Source organism: Silene latifolia, chromosome 7 (assembly GCF_048544455.1).
Source record: "Silene latifolia isolate original U9 population chromosome 7, ASM4854445v1, whole genome shotgun sequence".
Lineage (NCBI taxonomy): Eukaryota > Viridiplantae > Streptophyta > Magnoliopsida > Caryophyllales > Caryophyllaceae > Silene > Silene latifolia.
In genome coordinates this window covers 118160549-118180814 of record NC_133532.1, presented here as the reverse complement: position 1 = coordinate 118180814, position 20266 = coordinate 118160549, and the positions used below count along the sequence as shown (strand labels likewise).

Genomic DNA, 20266 nt, shown 5'->3' with positions numbered 1-20266 from the left:
TCTACTTACGAGTTGTAGAACGTTGTCAATACTCCATGGTATCGACATCTCCATTGTTAGAATCGAAGGATTGTCCTTCGCTAGCTTGATCGTGAGGTCCATCATCGGGCTCTCTGCAATCATGATTCCCAAGAACGGAGCTGCCATCTCCGGCCAAGTCGCAATGCTCACGGTCTGAGTTGGTGGGATTACCACCATCTGGGGGTTTTGTGGGAGGCAGCGAGGTTGTGGTAGGGGACGGTCCAGATACGAGAGATATGGGTGCGGATTCGAGAGGTTGATTAATCGTTCGATCATTGTGATTTGTGGCTTGGTTGTTTGACAGTGTTAGGTTAATTGTTGGAATAGAGGTCGAAGGGGTGTTTGAGGTTTTAGGAATATTGGTTATGTCTTTCAAGATTATGGGATTATTTTTATTAATTGGATGGATTTTGGCGTTGACTGGGGTTGATTTGGAATATTTGGATTTGGAAGTTGATTGGGAGAGGAGCTTATCAGTGCGTCTATTTAGGCTTGAGATCCTTTGCTGAATCTTGGAAATTTGATTGGTATTATTTTGAGCAAAAATAGGAGTAGAAATAATCAGTTTATTAGAATTGGAAATATTTGCTTGATTCTCGATATTTTCCGTATCGTTTGTATTATTTGACAGAATATCAAATCTTGACCCTGCTGACTTGGAGGATTGACCGAAATTAAAGACTGATTGACCCTTAGGCGTTGCGGATTGTTTGCCTGGCGGTACTACTGGCTTTTTCCGTGGTGGTTTCCTCACCATCATCCACTCCCCGAAATCTGATTGCTCCTCAGGACGGAGCCCTGCTTCCAATCCCAATCCGTTAGGATTATTGAGAGGGATGACTCCCTGTTGATTATTAGGTTCTGCATCCATACTCGTCTCTTTGGGAGCATTTTTTGGACAAGCTTCTGCCGAGTGGCCTAGTCTCCCGCAATTGAAGCAAATCATCTTCAACCCTTCGTATTGAATGCAATAGACTTTCCCATTGAGACGGAACTTTGATAGCAAGGGTTGTGAAATGTCCACTTCGATACTCATTCTCGTAAATTGACCGCGTTCTGCGTTGGCTACCTAATACACGTGATTATCTAGATATTGGTGCATTAATGTTTATATTAGACGGTCTCACAATAAAAGTATCGATAGCCTGATATATGCTATGATGCACGATTCAAGATGAAAACTACTTGGGCGTAATTTGGACTTTATAGAAGATATTCTCCTGACCCCTATAACCCCAAAACTTAGGAGAGACATCTCTCATTAATGATTGTTAGAGAGTTTTTCATAAGAGATACTGTATGAATATATAATCAACAACAATATTAGAGTCTCCCAAATTGATTTTGGATTGGCTGACATGAATCATCCTTTAAAACCGTCCAAGGGTGAACGCACATCTCAAAATGCGAAAGTAAGGTTGAACGCACACCTCAAAATGCGAAAAGCATATAAAAGAAATATTGAAAAAAAAAATGAGTGAAACATAATACAAAAGTCAGGTTAACTTATACTCCCTTCATACAACTTTTATCACCCCACTTCAATATAATACCCCTCACATAAATTAAAGAAATGGGGTGATAATTGTTGAATGGAGAGAGTATGTTTTAAAATCGAAGTTCGGATTTCGTTTATAAAAACTTAGAATTTAAATCGGAAATAAAGATTAAAACGATTTTGAAAACCGAACTAAAACTTAAAGTTCCCGGAAACCTTACAAGTAAACCAATGAATATATAATACAAAAAAAAAAAAAAAACAAGTATTCGTATTTGTATGATATACGATGATTACAGAGTAAACACAACGAAAAAAACAGATTGTTGACATTGATTAATCGAAGATACATCGGTTGAAGATGAAATAACATTGAAATACAATATACGGAGTAGTATACAACATAAATTCACACAATTTTCACAAGATAGTATATATAAAGTTTGTGACATCGAACAACCGTACCGAGCGATCTTTAAAGTCGTTTAAATTACATCTCAACCGAAGAAGAAGTAGTTTTGGTTGCGTTTTGATGAAGTCGAATATTGGAAACAAGTGTAAGAAGAAGTAGAATTGCGAGACCAATGAAAGAAGCAAGAAGAGCGCCAGCACCATGATTACAAAAACTCTCAAATTTGTCACAAACTTTGTTCCATGCTGAATGTGAGTTTCCGTGCTTTGCTAAATCTGCCATGAATGCTGCTGAACTTGTTCCAGCTGCTAGTATTGCTAGATTTATCTATATTTTCCAAAGATTTCAAGTTAATTAAACACGCGTTAGTTTAATTTAATCATTAGTAAAGTCAGGATTAACGGTTAGGGAGCAAAAAAGTTAAAACGGGTGCAAACGAGTAATTCTAGAAAAGTTCGAAATTTAACTAACAATTTTGAGGTTTTGAATTTCCAGGTGCTAGCTCCACCACTGAATTTAACGGATTAAATATATTACTAAAAAAGTTCGGAAATTTAACTAAAGTTTTTGAAGTTTTTAGTTAAAGTTCTACCTGCTTATCTAAACTAATCTCTTGTACAACGTAAATTTTTAAGATGTTTTCATTATATTTTTAAAATAAGAATATAGACGTTTTCGTTATATTTTTAAAATAAGAATATAGCGTAACCTGAATATAAGGATAAAATAGAGAATAATAATACTAATGTAAAAGAGTCGAGCAAGAATTTTACTATGTCGAAAATGGAGATAATCGTGAATCCAACGCCTTTACGATCAAGCTTTGTTCCAAAGACATACAATGCCAATGCCAAAATATTATGCAAACTAGCCAACCCATTAGCCACAACGAAGAAGCTGCAACAATTATTATAAATTTACAAATTAGTCAAATATGGAGTAAGTACAATTTAGGGTCGGACCCAAACTGTCTCGATATTGGACCGACTTTATATAATTATCCCGATTAAAAAATTTAAGTATCACTTACATGTTAGCGGGGTTGTGTTGAAACTTGGCGGTAAGGGTGGCTTTGATATCAGTAGTGCCAATAGTTGCAACCACAATGGTTTTGGTCTCTTTGTTAAGTGCCATGACAATAGTTGCTGAAATTGTTGCAAATAAACACAATAATCTCATTAAAGCAACTAATCTCTCTTTGTTTCCCTTAACTTTCGATGTTGTTAAGGCATTGTAATTAAGACCCGTCTTCTCGACATCTTGATCATTAGCCATAATGCGTACTGCGGAAATTAACACCTGTATTTTTTTAAGATTTGATTATTGTGAAAACTTAGGGAATGATGATTTTATCCTAAGTTTGCACTTGTTTTATAGTTCATTTTAGAGTATTGCTTGTTGGAATAAATAATGTTAATTAAGTATGGACTTGAGTGGCAAACTTGTGAAAAAAGTTTCTTAGGTGGTAGAACTATAATTCTAACATCCTTAATCTAATCCTACACTTTTGGCAGTAGGTAAGACTTCTTAGTAACATTCTATTATGGATAAGAAATTTGTATGTCTGCATGGAAATATTGTATGGATAATAAATTAATAAACTGTGTAGACAATATATAACGGATAGTGATAGGGCGTCATCGGGTGACGCTCAAATTGGGTGTCACCCTCTCACAACACACAAATTCTTGTTTCAGACGGACATTTTTGGTCTTATTTGTCAGACGGATAAAATGTTGCCATTTTTTAAGAAAATGTAACTAATTAATTCACAAAATGTTATGACTAGAGGTGTCATTTTTTACCCTGAGAATGATGTGAACAATAATGGTAACATGTTATCAGAAAATAACAACATTTTATTGTAAAATGATGACATGTTACCCGTCTTATTTCAGACCAAAAGCAATGGTCTTAAGAAAAACGGACTGCTCACAACAATCTACCTAGTATAAAAGCCAAGTTTTTTCTTGGCTTTTGATTGGCGGCTAAGTTTTAAGAATAATTAACATATGAGCCCCACCATGTCTTCTATGCCAATTAATTACTCTCTCTCCTCAACTCAATTCCTATTCTAATTAATCATATTTCAAATGTTTAATCTTAACAATGATGAGTGGTTAATTAAGAACATCTAAAATCTAAAAATTATAATATTTACAAAATTATATCTAAAGAATAACTAATCAATGAATTTAAAAATTTATATTTATAATCTTAACTATTTATTTTTTGTTTGATAATATAACATAATAAATACAAATCAACACTTATTCTTTAGATCTATATTTGAGAAAACATAAAATAAAATAATCGGAAAAAGTTTAAATTTTTTGGTTGATAAAATCATAGAAAATATAAAAAATAAAATCATATTCCTTGCAAAAAAAAAATCAAAATTTAAATCTTCAAGCCATAAAATCAAATAAGTTTAAAACAACATGTAAAGAATCATTCATAATAAATCACAATTGTTATCATATGGTTATCACTTATCACAAATTGTTACGCAAGAATTACAATTATTTTAATAACTCGATATTTTAAATTTATAATTACTCCCTCAAACTCCACAAATTATTTTTATTTTTATTTTTTGTGAAAAGTATTTTAATCACTGAATACTTACCCGTCTTAAATGATGATTTGTGTAAGACGATAGCTATTACTATTTACGAGATGATTTTACCCTGTGGAACGGTTTTAATGTCTAGAAATACAAATTGTTTATCAGCATTCGATGAATAATTTTTATAAAAATGGACCGTCTCACAGTATAAAACCACCTTATTCTAAAATTTGTGGGCATGTTTGTTATTTAGTAAAAAAAAAAACAGCTTAGCTAATATAGACTAGATAACAAATGAATAATATATAAATATGGGTTTTTCTAATGTGTGGGCATGTTTGTTATTTTCATAACATATTCTCACTAATTATGGTAAAATAAAGTTTATAATTACATTTATCATGAGAATATGTTGTGAATCTTTCCATATTTGATTTATTAATGTGTGCCTTTAGGGCACACGTTAGAAAAAACTTATAAATATAGATGACAAGTGATCGGGACGAAATGAGTAGTAGTTTCATAAATCATACTCATATTATAGTCATATGAGCTTTTATAACAGTGAGAATGTCGGCCTAATTTAGGATTGTTCATTCTCATACTATTGAGATAAGGAAAATGAAAGGGCGTCACCGGGTGACACTCAATTTGGGCGCCACCCTCTCACATGGGTGAGTGGGGACCCCTTCACTTAAGAATGCATGTGAGAGGGAGACACTCAATTTGGGCGCCACCTCCGATGAGATAATATGTTTTTACAGTCCGTCTTGCTTAAGACCACCACTATCCGTCTTAAGCTTAAGACGGATAGTGGCGGTCTGAAACAAGAATTTGTGATGTTTTTATGTATTGCACTGAAATTTGAACATTTAATTATTATTATTACGACCCGTGCAATTTCTGCAGGGGTTTAACACTAGTTCTTTATTGAAGGGGTCCCACTCACTCTATGTGAGAAGGTGGCGTCCAAATTGAATTTCACCCGGTAACGCCCTTTCATTTTCCATATATAACATGTGCACAAATGCGGAAATGCAGAGTGTGGCCATCAAATTTTAGCAACGTATTTGACTTGTAAATTTTTTTTTTTTTTTTTTTTTTTGTAAATCTATAAAATACTGTTAAAAGGCATCCTAAAAAATGTCAACTAGACAAAGCCACATAGGATGTGTAAAAGTCACATAGACATTCACATTGTCACCTTGGTTAAGATTGACACACGCCTACCTAACCATTCTCCACGCAGACATATATACTATATAGTTAAAAGGCTACTTATACCATTTAATTTTTATTCCACATGTCATTTTTAGATTGGTTAATATTAATTAATTTTAATTTATATTACTTACTTGATTAATGACAATTGACAACATAACATTAACTTATAAAATTAACATTTTAATTGAATGTTTTGTAATAAAACATGTTAATGAATTGATTAAAGTTTTTCATAGTTTTTTTTAAATTTATTTTCATATGATGAAATATTGGTTGAAAATGTTGTATATTTTTTCTAAAAAGTTAAACTTAACTTTCCTGAAATTGTACCACTTTAAATTTATATGTACATCTATTTATTTAAGATCGTTATACAAACCCTTTTAATTAAAAATAAAATAATTGTGAAGTTTAATAATATTCTTAAAAGTAAAGGTATGACATTTTATTTCAACCATATTAAAGATCAATAATAATAATAGTAATTTTCATTAATATTTTTTCCTATTTGTTTTACCTCTTGAACTCCTCACTAATGAATTATCTTATTTAATAATACTCATAACTTAAAAATAAATGAAAAGGCAAATTAAAAGATGGGAATCAATAGTTTATAATGGCTATTAAACCTACAATAGTTTTCATTCACTAATCCTCCATTTAATAATTATTACTCATGACCTTCCAAATTACAAACAATATTTCATGGTTGAATTAAAAAATTCCAAAAAACAAAAAGATGTAACTTACAAAAATTCACATCAAAATTTCTTAATTTACAATTAAAATTCCCATTTTACAATAAAAAAATGTTAGTGAATCGATTAACATTTTTCGTAGTAATATAGCTCATAAAAATTATACATTTATTTATTTATTTAAAATTATACAAACTTGAAAAGAAAAACAAATGAGTAGCTTAATAATATTCTTAAACGTAAAATTATGAAATTTTATATTCAACCATTATTTAAGTTCAACCCACGATAGTTTTCACGTAAGTCCAATGATTTTCTTAAAGGCATCGTCGAATTTTCTCACAAGTCTCTTCTAATTCCCTACACTAGCCTAACTGTTACTCCATTTAACTCTCATACTAATTTTGCAATAATTTCTACCATCATAAAGATTATATAAAGCAACCCATTATATACAACTCTTTGAATGCTTTTGTTTTTTTTCTTAATTAATATTTATGCCATTTAAAGTTTGTGAACACTAATTTTAGTGTACATCATTTAACTTCCAAATTAGCATTATTTAGCCTCTCCTATTTAAGATCGTCTCATTTGTTTTCCTCCAAAACAATCATTTGGGAGTGGTAAAAATTTGCAATATTTTCTTTAACTTGAATTTGGAATGACGAATTACTAATTTGTGTATTTTTTTTTGTTGTACTTTTGTTTTGTAGGCGGTACGAAAGGAAGACCTTGTGGTGAAGTCGTATGGTTAGCGGCTAACTCTTGATGCCATGCACACTCCACATGTAAATTCACTTTTTATACAACTAACAACTTCAATATTTCAATTTGGTTTTAAAGTTTTCTAATTTGTACATAATCAAATTCTAAAATTTATAAATTTTTATTAGATGATGATCAAAATTAAAGAATAGGAATATGTATCAATGATGAAATAAATTCCGATTTCATTTGATATTCCCGGGATAAATGAATCTAATCTTTATTACTCTTATTCCCAAATGTGAGAATCCTACGTTTGTCAAAAAAATGTGAGAATCCTGAGTTGGTGGAAGATTATCGACCTATTAATCTTTGCAATGTTATTATGAAAATTATTACTAAGTGCATTGCTAATAGACTCGCAAGGGTGATGCACTATCTTGTAGGAGACTATAAAAATGCCTTTGTGCCTGGTCGGAATATTAGTGATAATATTCTTCTTGCACATGAAACTATCCATAACATTAACACCCATAAAAAGGTCGACATGGTAGATTTGCGTTTAAGGCCGACATGAGCAAAGCTTATGAAAAGGTCATATGGAAGTTTCTTTCTGGTACACTAAGGTGTTTGGGTTTTCCTGAGTCTCTGGTTAGGCTCATTTTGAATTGTGTGTTGACGGTCTCGTATGAAGTTCTTTTTAATGGAGCCCCACTGCAACAATTCCGACCCAAGTGCGGCCTACGGCAAGGGGACCCCTTATCGTCTTATCTTTTTGTTCTTTGCATGGAAGGTTTGTCGCGAAATATTTCTGTTGCCACTCGTAATAACAAGCTACATGGTATCTTAAGTCAGTCCTCTCCACCTCTCTCACATCTTTTCTTTGCCGATGATTCCATCTTTTTCTTGATGGACAAAAAGTATGCCTTCAGTCAACTAGACTATATGCTCAAAGGTTTTTGTAAGGCTCCCGGTCAAATGATTAATTATAGCAAGTCAGGTATTTTTTTTTTAGTCCTAATAATTCTATTCGTCGTGCATCTAACGGGCTCAAAATTCTAAATATCCGGAATAGTAAGGGAATTGGTAGTACTTGGGTATTTCGACTGATTTCGAAAGCTCGAAGAAGGATATTTTTTCAGTGTTTGTTGACGGTGTTAAAAAACGAATATCTTCTGGGAATGAGATTTTTTTTTCACCAGTTGGGCGTCTTACGCTGATCTCCTCAGTCATGTCCACCATTTCTAATTACTTTCTATCGGTGTTCAAAATAGTGGTAAGTGTGGTAAGGAGAATTAATTCCCTTTTATCACATTTCTGGTGGGTAGGATTGAGATCGTCTAAGACTGTGCACTGGTGTAATTTTAATTTCCTATGTTTGGCTAAAAGTCGAGGTGGTCTTGGGATTAGGAATGTCTCTTGTTTTAATCAGGCGCTACTCGCTAAGCAAGCTTGAAAGTTGGTTAGTAACAAGGAATCACTCTTCGGGAAGATCTTCCATCCGGGATAAAATTCTTCCCCCTTCAATTGGGCCGGAGAATATGACCACCAAGAAAATTCAAACCTTTCATGGGGATGTAGAAGCGTGGCTCTGGTACTCAAACTCATTCTTCCAAACTGTGCCTGAAAAGTGGGTTACTATTCTGACCTCAGCATCTGGAACACATGTTGGGTGAATGGGGAGACACCTATTATGAATACTAATCATACTCCATCGCAAGTCTCGTCTGCTATGAATCTCAAGGTTAAGGATTTAATCCTAGATTCATGGGAGTGAGACTCGGATCTTATCTATGATTTGTTTGGTGATGAATGGAAATCTAAAATCCTAGCCCTCCCACTGTGTATTTCACAACCTAATGATGATAAAATTTATTTGAAGCATTCGACATCTGGAGTTTATGTGACACCCTCATTCATTGCGGAAAAGTAAACACATAATTCTAGATAAAAACTGCATGGATATGTTTGTAATAGTTTCATTTGGGTGAAAACCTGTAATTTTTAAAACCGAAAACGAAACCTGTTATAAAAATATCCAAATGGGAAGGTGTCAAACATGCAAGGTCTAAAGTAAATCTCATAAATAAAACATCGCTAAAGTCGCGAAACAAAGTTATACAACCCAAATATGAAAAAGGGAGACATATGTCCCTAAAAAGTATATGACATAAATGTTTAAGGGTCATAATAAAATAAAGCCAATCTAGGTCCCAAGGTTACTTTGCTCGCTAGCTCGTCCATGTACCCCATATATGCATCACCTACCTGTCAATCGCATTTTATACAAATACGAAAGCCACAAATCGGTGGGGAGTAACTCCGAGTTCTCTCAGCCACGAAATGTCATAATTAATATAACATGTAAACATAAGAATATGAATATGAATAACACATAGCCTTAGCATATAGATGCTAGACAATCGTGCTTATCATGTGAACAACAATAAAACAACACATAGTCCTAGCATGTGAATACTAGACCGACTCATACTACACTATCATGTGAATCACATAACATCCAGGAATCCAAACTCTATCAACCATAGCCGGCTTGCATCTCACCTTCTATGATTCATAGAATCATCAAATAAGAAAGGACAATATATCTAGAGACATGCATAAGTTCTTAGGACAGTCAATAGTCACTCTGTAACTCGAGTCTATACCACGAGGTAAGGTAAACACCCTAGTCCTAAACCTGCGCAGACCTAGCGATATGCGGAAACTACTGCATCCAAGACCCATGATAACACCACATGAGTACCCCTAAGGAGTCCACCAAAGGGTTGGCTAGTACTTAAGCTCAATGTTGTCAGGATCGGGATTCTACTTTGAATCGTTTGGGTTCCGTGAGATCGGATCGTGGGATCGGATCGTAGGATCGTACGATTCTACGATTCTCGCTAGTTTAGGCATGATTGATGGAAGGGATCTCACAAATATGTAAATTAACTATAAAATAACATAAATGAAGTATTAATTATATAATTATAAAAGCCACTATAGTGTTTTTGAACAAAAGAATTGATAATTCAACCGCTAATGTCACCATTGCTAGTTTACGGCAACTAAGGACCAAAATGTTGAAAAAATAGTGAAACGGACAATTATAGTCTCAGACAACATACTAATATCAACACTAGTTATCAAAACTTATTGTTGAAAAAATAGTGACAAGGACAATTGGAGTCTCGGACTACATACTAATTTAATACTAGTCATCAAAACTTATTTAGGGTTCACGGGTGATGAGTAACGAGTAATGATAACAAATTGTTGAATGTTAAATTGGAGTTAAGGTTTGTGGGTATTTGAGAAAAGAAATAGAATTAGGAAGTTAGGTTTACCAGTTTAGTTGGGGCTTATTTTTACGTCTTTTTTACTTAATTTTTCTTATTTTTGTTAGTCAAACGGGTTAACATAACTAAGTGGCTACATAAGTCGATGAAAAAAAGGGAATTAAGAGTGTAATAGGCCTTAAAAAGTTGTAAGAATATGTGGCCCATTGGCCCATTACATGAAAAAGCAATTATTATAGGCAAAATATAGAATCGTACGATTCTACAACGATTCTACGATTCTACGATTCTGACCGATTCTGACCGATTCTACAGCGATTCTACCCCATAACGATCCTATGAGCGATTTGGATCGTTTATCTATTTTTGGATCGTAGAATCGTACGATTCTACGATCCGGATCGCGATTTTAACAACATTGCTTAAGCTGACCACATACTTCTACGAGTACGTCAGGAGGTCATGCCCTAACTTGGATATAAACCCACCAAGCTAAGACACAAAGGCTATTAAGCTGTGAACATACACTCGTCAAAGACTATAATGGCCTATCTATGACGATTGTCTAAGATATCAACACCACACAAGACAAGTAGGACACGCACTTAACCATAAGAGGGGCAAAGAGTCCAAACTTGCACACAAAAATGATCATACACACCCTAGCATATAAAAGGCTACGCAAGAGCATATTCAGCTGACAATCCAACAATATCTCCAATATCAATAATAATCCAAATTCCAGCTAACCAACAGTACCATAATCCATGAGAACAAGCTAAAATGGCAAAGAGGCAACAAGACTCAAGCATAAGGCATCCAAAACATCCAACAACCAACATGTGAAATGATAATTACAAATATCAAGGCATAACATAAAACATCCAACAACCACCAATCTCACCTCAAAGACAAACCCTCGACCCGAGTCCCGCGACGGGTCATCGGTCAAATCGAGGCTGACAGGTTTAAACCTAGTTTGACCAAACTCGTTCGGTCAATCTGGCCCAGCTCAGAGTCTTGGCCTACTTTGCCCCAAATCACAAAATTCATCACAATATCATTCTCATGCCATTTCCAATTTCTATCATGTGAAAGACTATCAACATAAGAAAATATATTCCAACTTACAAAATAACTAATTCCACAAAATTCTCGCATAATAAAATAGCATAAATAACCGTCTCACACAAGGGTAAACTTTTCTATAAATTTTAATCGATAAAACGACGCCATTTACTCATACGGACTCCGAATTGAGTGATTCAATTGGCTAAACCACCTAATTTTTCGACGCCGTTCAATCTGTCATATTTTTGGAAACATTAGAAACCGTCTCGGTCTGGTACTGACGCGTTCCAGCCAAAACACGGACTTGTCACAACACATAATTCCTCATCCAAATTTGTTCCAAACAATAATATACAAATGGGTAACATAGGTTGATTTAGTTTTTGAAAATGAGGGTTAGAGATAGAAAGAGAAAGTGAGAGAAAATCAGAAAAAACACGAAAAGTGAGGAAAATAGGAAACCTAGGGATCTAAAAACACAAAAATAATGATGGTCGCCGCCATAAATACTAGATCTTCTTCGTCTTCTACCCAAAACACACAGAAAAATCTTCAAAAAAATGGCAATAAATTTGATCTCTTGTCTCGTTCTAGTCTGGAGGAATTTCCAGCTCTAACCAGGAGTAAGCAAGGACCTTCCACTACTGATATTCGCAAGGAGAAAGGTATTCATGAAGTGGTGGGTGTTCCAGCGCTAAATTTGGAAACTTTAGTTGAGGATGAACCCCTTTCTGATGACAATATTCCCGCTGTGCCTGTTCCTGAAGCACCTGTTATGGAGGCTCCGCTTGCGGGTCTACTGCAGTTCACTGCGGAAGAGGTTAAGGTGGAGATGGATTATTGGAAGAATTCGGTCTACTGTTTCATTTTAGGAGCGAATCCACCTTGGGAAATTGTTGAAGGTTTTATTAGACGACTTTGGGTTAACCATCAGGTAGATAAACTATCTTTTCTTCCTAGTGGTGTATTCTTAGTTCGTTTTAAGAGCAAAGCTGCTAGAGATGTTGTTCTCAAATAGGGGCATTTCCTGTTTGATAACAAACCTCTCATAGTTAAGCCCTGGACTCCTGAAGTTGAGTTAGTTAAACATGAGGTTAAATCTGTTCCAGAGTGGGTTAGATTACACAAGCTACCTTTGAAATTCTGGGGTAAAGGGATTGGAAAGATTTCAGGATTGATTGGGGAGTTTATTAAGTGTGATTTAGCCACAGAGGACAAAACTCGACTAGGGTTTGCAAGGGTTATGATTGAAATACAGATAGGATCTCCCCTCCCTGATAAGGTCAAATTTCTTGATGAACAAGGAAACCTGATTATTATTGATGTTGAATTTGAATGGAAGTCGTTGGTGTGTGCTGCCTGTAAGGGCTTAGGCCATGGTACTGCAGATTGTAGGAAGGCTAAGAAGCAAGCACCAGTGGCTCCTGCTAAGGGCAAGACATGGGCTAAAATTTGGAGGCCTAAACAAGCTGCTAAACCTGTTGTTACAGGGGAAGCTAGTAGCTCAACTGTCTTTGTTGAGCCTGTTACTAAGCAGCGTGTTGAGATTCAGTTGAAGACACCTGTTATTTGGAGCAAGGCTGGTACATACAGTTCTGGACCTACTCCAATCAGGCCTATTATTAGATTGAGCAGACAAGATTTGGCTGATGGAGGCTACATTGTGCATAGGTTTGGTCAACATACCTTTTTGGATTCTCTAAATGGTTCTACAACACCCAAGGTAGGAATTGGGGTAAGTGGTAGTGTTCCTCACCAGGTGGTGGGGAATGTATAACTTTGGGTTTTGGAACATTAGGGGCCTTAATAATCCTACAAAGCAAAGACATGTTAAATGGTTTATGCATATGAATAATGTGGGATTGTTTGGGCTCCTTGAGACAAAGATCAAAGCTTTGTCTCTAAATAGTTTAAATGGTATTCTTGTTGATGGGTGGAGCATTACTACTAATAATAGATGGCATAAGGGTGGTAGGATATGGGTCATTTGGAATCCTACTGTCTATCAGGTAGATTTCTTTGATTATTCAGCTCAATGTATCAACATGAGAGTTACTGAAATTAGCACTAAAAAGGGGTTTTTTTTGTCAATGGTGTATGCTTTTAATGATTTGGTTGAGAGAAGGCCTCTGTGGAAATAACTGGTGAAGTTTGCTGGTAATATCAATGGGCCTTGGGTAGTTTGTGGTGATTTTAACAGTGTATTGTCTCATTCTGAAAGGCTGGGTGGTGATAGTTTGGATGCTGAGATTGATGATTTCCAGCAGTGTTTGGATAGATGTGCTCTAGTGGATGGACCTGCTATTGGTTCTTACTTCACTTGGAACAACAAGCAGGACCATGCTACTAGAGTTTATAGTAGATTGGACAGGGTGCTTATTAATGCTGAATGGAGTGTGGAGATGAATGACATGTATGCTAATTTCCTTCCAGAGGGTACATTTGATCATACTCCTTGTCTAATCCAGAGTGCCAGGCATCAAAGGACTCACAGGAAACCTTTCAAGTACTACACAATGTGGGGCAAGTCACCACATTTCATTCCACATCTTGTGAATTGGTGGAAGGATTCTACTGGAGGGACCAAGATGTTCAAACTGGTATCAAAATTAAAACATCTGAAGTTTCATTTAAGGAAATTTAATAAGGATCATTTTGATGATATTGAGAATTGCACTATTAGAGCTTTAAAGAATCTTGAATATATCCAAACCAGGATAGCCGATGATCCTAGAGATGTTTACTGGCTAGTTAAAGAAAAGCAAGCACATGAGGAGGTTAAAGAATTGCAACAAGCATGTGCTCTTTTTCTTAGTCAAAAAGCTAAGATTGCATGGACTAAGGATGGAGATTGTAACACCAAATATTTCCATGGCATCATTAAAACCAGGTTTATGAGGAATCAGATTATTACTATTAAGGATAGGCATGGTAGGACTCACTCTGATCCCAAAGGAGTGCAGGAGTCCTTCTTAGACTTTTACAAGTATGTTTTGGGTACTGAGGTGAGTACTGATCCTGTAAACCACCAGATAATCAAAAGAGGGAGGGTCTGCAGTGAGTCCCATTGGGAGCAGCTTCTATCCCCTGTCACTCCTCAGGAGATTAAGACTGCAATTTTTTCTATACCTGATCATAAGGCCCCAGGCCCTGATGGCTATACTAGTTCCTTCTTCAAAGACTCTTGGTCAGTTATAGGGGATGAGGTGTGTGCAGCTATAATGGATGTCTTTGCCTCTGGGAAACTCTTTAAACAAATTAATGCTACTACCTTAACCTTGATTCCCAAATGCAAAATGCCTACTTCTGTCATTCAATTCAGACCTATAGCCTGTTGCAATGTATTATACAAGTGCATTTCTAAGCTTATGTGCAATAGGTTAGCTAAGGTTCTTCCTGAGTTGATTAGCCTGAATCAGGGAGGGTTCATCAAAGGCAGGAGCATTATAGAAAACATCATGATTTGTCAGGATTTGGTTAAACTTTATAATAGACAAGCCTTCTCTTCAAGATGTATGTTTAAAATGGATCTAATGAAGGCTTATGACTCTGTCAGCTTTACTGCCTTCCATTTTCCTGAACAGTTCAAAAATCTAGTGATGGAGTGTGTCACAAGTGCTGCTTTCAGTCTAGCTATTAATGGAGAAACGTTTGGTTTTTTTCATGGCAAAAGGGGATTAATACAGGGAGATCCCATTTCCCCTCTTATTTTTACCCTATGCATGGAATACTTAAGCAGAATTTTGGCTTGTGCTACTGAAAAGATGCAGTTCAATTATCACCCTCTTTGCAAACAAATGAAGCTTACTCATCTGATGTTTGCGGATGATTTGTTGATGTTTTGTAGAGGTAATGCTCACTCCATGGTGCTGTTGTTAAGGGCTTTTTCTGCTTTCTCTAATGCCTCTGGATTGAAGATGAATCCTCAGAAATCTTGTGCATATTTTAGTGGGGTGCAGAGTGGCCTGAAGCATGATATTTTGTCCATATCAGGGTTCTTAGAGGGTACTTTGCCTTTTAAGTACCTTGGTGTTCCTATTACAGCTGGTAGATTGAAAATCAAAGATTGTGCAAGTTTGATTGATAAAATTGTGAATAGAGTGAGGAGTCTTGGTGCTAAGAAATTATCCTTTGCTGGTAGACTTACTCTGGTAAGTTCTGTTTTATCAACTATGCATACGTATTGGGCTTCTATGTTTGTGCTGCCACAAGGAGTAATCAAAAGAGTGGATGCTATATGTAGAAATTTCTTATGGGAAGGTGGTGCTGATTATAATAAGGCACCTTTGCTTGCTTGGCAGAAGGTCTGTTCTCCTAAGAAGGAGGGAGGATTGGGACTGAAATGGAGTTTAACTTGGAATATTGCTACTGTTGGCAAGCTTGCCTGGTATGTTGCAACTAGACCTGATAAGCTGTGGGTTCAGTGGGTCCACCATGTGTATATGAAGGCTAGTCCTTGGCTTGAATACACTCCTTCTACTGCTGTCAGCTGGCACTGGAAGAAGGTATGTCAGGTGAGGGACATTATTAAGCAAGATTATCTGACTGATGGGATTGAGGATATCTATACTGTTAAGGGTTGCTACAATTGGTTAAGGGACAGGAATGATGAAGTCACTTGGTATAAGTCTGTCTGGTGTACTCTAGCTGCTCCTAAACATGCGTTCATTGCTTGGTTAGTTTCACAACAGGCATTGAGGATGAAGGACAGGCTGTATGTTTATAATGTTGTAGCTGACAATCTTTGCTGCTTGTGTGCTATGGCTATTGAGAGCCATACTCATGTGTTCCAGGATTGCCCCTACACTTTGCAGGTGATGAATTTGGTTACTACTTCGTTAGGAGCTTCTTTTAGCTCTGGAAACGTGCTTCAACAGATTAAGAGGAGGAGATGGAGTAGCCTGAGAAAGAATGTAACCACTGCTGCTATAATTGCAGTATGGTACTATGTGTGGATGCAAAGGAATGAGGCCTGGATTCATCATAGACTGAGTTGTCCGTCCATGGTGGCTAGGCAGATTGCTACTTCTCTTCTTAATAGATTTCATACATGTTGTAACAAGCCTATTCTTCCTAAGGATAGTCTTTGGTTAAGTAAGGTGCATTTGATGTAAACATTAGCACAAAAATGGATTGACATTTGTATGTATTGTTGATTATCAATGAAAACGCTGACATTTTAGCAAAAAAAAAATGGGTAACATAAATTAAACACAAGCATACTCATCTTACTCCATTCATTCATTTATCAACAAGATCGTCTCAAACAACAACAAACAACAACAAACAATAAATACAACTACTAATGTGACATTAATTCGTCGAGTAACTCGGAATAGTTACCTTAAGCTAGCAAAGAGACAAGTAATAACTTGAGAAAGCTTCTAAAACCCAAAATTACTCTTCATCTTCAACAACATATGAGTCACCTAACTCATCTTCAAATTCTTCACCTATAAGAACAACAAAAACACAATTATTAAGCTTAAATTCGAAACCCTAAAAAAAAGTGTCTTAAACAAAATTTGGGGGAAATGAAAATAAAGCTTACTAGTAGATGAAGGATGAAAAGAGGATTCCAAATATATAATTTTTATGCAAATTGGTGGAGGAATGAAGGATTTATGAAGGATTTAGGGATTGTAAGGAGGATTTTTTTTTAGATGAATTTGGTGTTTGGTGAAAGGAAGAGAGAGAATGAGAATTGAGGAAATGAAAGATGAAGAGGAGACCCATGGAGGATGGAGGGTGCATGGTTTGGGGTAAGGTGTTTGCGTGAGTTTCAATTGTTTACGTTTTGGTTCGTTTCGACGGAAATTAGAAATATTCGTCGAACGCGATTTCCGAGAATATTAAAGTTCTTAAACACGATTTTACTAAAAGATTAAGTACTCATATGCCCAATATCCAAACTCGTTTACCCAACGACCGTAAGAAATGGGAAAATCCCAATTTTACGACTTTTATCCGAAATTTATTTTATTAAAGGAAAAGGTTTAAATATAGTTTAAATCACTTTTAAACATTTCTAAACTATCAAAAATAATTACATTTCTTCAAAATAAAATAAGATTATATTTTATCAAATAAAGTTTATTCCAAATAAATTAATATAAAATTAAAATAGATTAAAATATTACTTTTAAAATATAATAAAGGTCTTCAAATTTACGGGGTGTTACAGTTTACTCGGTAAAAGTTGGTTATAAGATTGCACTTGAAAATCATTTGAATAAGACATGTAGAGAAAAGGTTTTAGATAAAACTAGTAGGGTATGTGATGCTTTCTGTAGGAAGAAGTTATTGAAAGCCTCACACGTAGAAAGTTTTGATCTGGAGAATTATTACTAATTCTATCTCAAATGGAACGATGTTTCTCAAAAGAGCCATCAATGTAGACCCCTACTGTCGCTTCTGTTATGGTAATGACTGCGTGGAGACAGTGAAACATCTGTTCCGCGATTGCGCTGTTGTCACACGGAATGGGGCAGCTTCTAGTCTTAGAATACGAACTGGTAACGATAGTTATGTGGATATCGGAGATTGGATAGTTAATTGGATTAACTATCTTTAGGGGGTTGATAACGGGGATCGGGTGATTATTCGCTTCCTCGCCATCATTTGGAGCATTTGGTGCAATAAAAACAACCTTGTCTTTAGAGACTGCAAATTCTCTCTGGATGCTTTTTTCAATCTGCAATCACGGACAGCTGCCTATGCGATTAATGCGACTGAGTCTTCTCGTAGGAGGCCAAGACTTGATTATTGTGGTGTACATCTACCGTTTAATGAGGTACGTGAGAAACTTAAGGAATGCATCCTCATTTATCTGATCGGCACGGGCCATGGATGTAATACAATTAGGGTGAAAGTGGAAGCTAGTTGGATGAACTCATTAAGATCAGCTGCGGGTTGGTGGCGTATGACTCGGATGACACTGTTATTTAAGAAGGTGGTAAAGGGTTCTGGTCTGAATCAGCGTTACAGGCGGAAGCAAAAGGTAGTGAATCACTTCTTTGGGCTATGACTAATGGCTTTCCTCATTTGGACGTGTTTTTTGACTGCCTATAGATCTTATCCTAGATCACAAGAGTGAAGAAGGGACCCCACTTGACTCAAAGAATTCTTCTAGACATCGAAGCTTTGCTTTTCTTTTTGGATTAATTGATAACAATACTCTGAACTATTGTTGTACTGCTCAAAATACACTAGACTATGTTTTAACTACTAATATAACTAACAATTAGACAACTTCGCTTTGAATTGAATTGGTCTATTTAAAACCTGATGTAGCAGGTTATTGTACATGGGGCCCACTTTTAACCCCTTAAATCCTTCATCTTTCCCCTCTTCTATCCTAATTCACTGTAAAAAAAATTCAAAGCTTTTGTGTTTCTCCACCTATCTCCTCCATTGGCAACGGTAAGAAAACTCTCCCCTTCTATTCTAATTCGCTCAAATGAAATGGCCATCTTCCTCTCCATCAAATTCTACGGGTGCGAAAACTCCAAATGTCATTTTCTGCAACCATAACTTGGTTGTTCTTTTGAAGACGGCGAACAAGGACTAAATGTCGGAAAGAAGTTTTATGAGTGTCGATTATGGCCTATAAGTTAATTATTTCATCTATTTTGTTGTCATAACTTGGGTGTTGGTTTAGTGATTTTTTTTTGTTCATTTATTTTGTTGAAGCAGAAGACTTGTGGTTTTTTCCACTTGGAGGAGGAAATGCATCTGGAAATTGAAGATGAAATCAAAATTTATGAGGCAAAATTGCAGAAACTGAAAAAGAAGAATGAAAAATTGAAATTAGAGGTGATGAAGTTGAAGATTGAAGTAGATAAACATTCTAACTGGGAGAAAATAGTAATGTTTAGATTAATAGCTTCTTGGATTATATTTGCGTTTAGTTGGATGTTTAGGTGAAGAACGTGTAATATATTTAAGCGAGAATAAATGTATGAAAACAATCTCCTGAAGTAAAGCAATTCTATTTCTTGGCAAAAAAAAAAAAAAACTTGTCTGATTACACCGGTAACATTCATTGCATTAACCCAAATAGGTGTTTTTTTCATTACATTCCTCCTAATACTTAAGAAAACCATGTCCTAAAACATGGTAATATTACAATATAGATTGTTCTTATCAATTACATAACCACGTCTATCAATCCTTTTTCTTCATTTCTTCTAATGGTTGACTGATTGTTGAGTACTAATTCCATCCAGAATCCTCCTTGGTACAGTACTGCTGCCCGCAACCTGTCAACGAAACCAATAAAAATAGCTGATTATCTATAAACAACTCATTCGCAGATTGTAACTAATGAAAATAGTTAATTATCCACTTACATTTGTATAAGCATTTTCTGATTCATTAAAAAGAACTCCATGTCCTTTTAGAGCCTGCAATGACAAAATAATAAGCTTTCAATTCACATATATATTCACAGATTCTATTCAAATACAAGTACTTATCATATTCAAATACAAGTACTTACCCTTCTTCCCCCACCTCTTCCTGTTCTTCCTCCACCCTTAGCATCGGTTCTTCCTCCTACAGTGGCAGCATCTCTTACAATCCTTATTGTTCTTCCTCCCCTACCAATTCTTGTTGGTTGTGTTGTTGCTCTATGGTGATCTTCAGAGACTGGTTGTGGTGTCTTATTGACATATGGCCCAAAAGATTCCATAGGTATTCCCATTGGCTTCTTTGGAGGAGGTGGTACTTGCTTATTTTTGTTAGGGTACTTTCTTTTGTTATGAT

The 20266-nt window shown here is 35.5% G+C and overlaps 2 protein-coding genes across 2 annotated transcripts; one reads left to right on the top strand and one right to left on the bottom strand.

The window, feature by feature from the left end:
• Positions 1-1882: 1882 nt before the first annotated feature.
• Positions 1883-3275, bottom strand: LOC141591297 (CASP-like protein 1B2). Its single transcript, XM_074411623.1, has 3 exons — positions 2962-3275; positions 2705-2828; positions 1883-2258 (listed from the first exon to the last, which is right to left on the bottom strand). The coding sequence occupies exons 1-3, from the start codon at positions 3204-3206 to the stop codon at positions 2010-2012; spliced, it is 618 nt and encodes a 205-aa protein (XP_074267724.1). The 5' UTR covers positions 3207-3275; the 3' UTR covers positions 1883-2009.
• Positions 3276-11990: 8715 nt separating this feature from the next.
• Positions 11991-19426, top strand: LOC141590593 (uncharacterized). The gene is made up of 5 exons (XM_074411168.1): positions 11991-12434; positions 12519-13235; positions 13651-16599; positions 18075-18500; positions 19196-19426. Exons 1-5 carry the CDS (start codon positions 11991-11993, stop codon positions 19424-19426), a joined length of 4767 nt encoding a protein of 1588 aa, XP_074267269.1.
• The last annotated feature ends 840 nt before the right edge of the window (positions 19427-20266 follow it).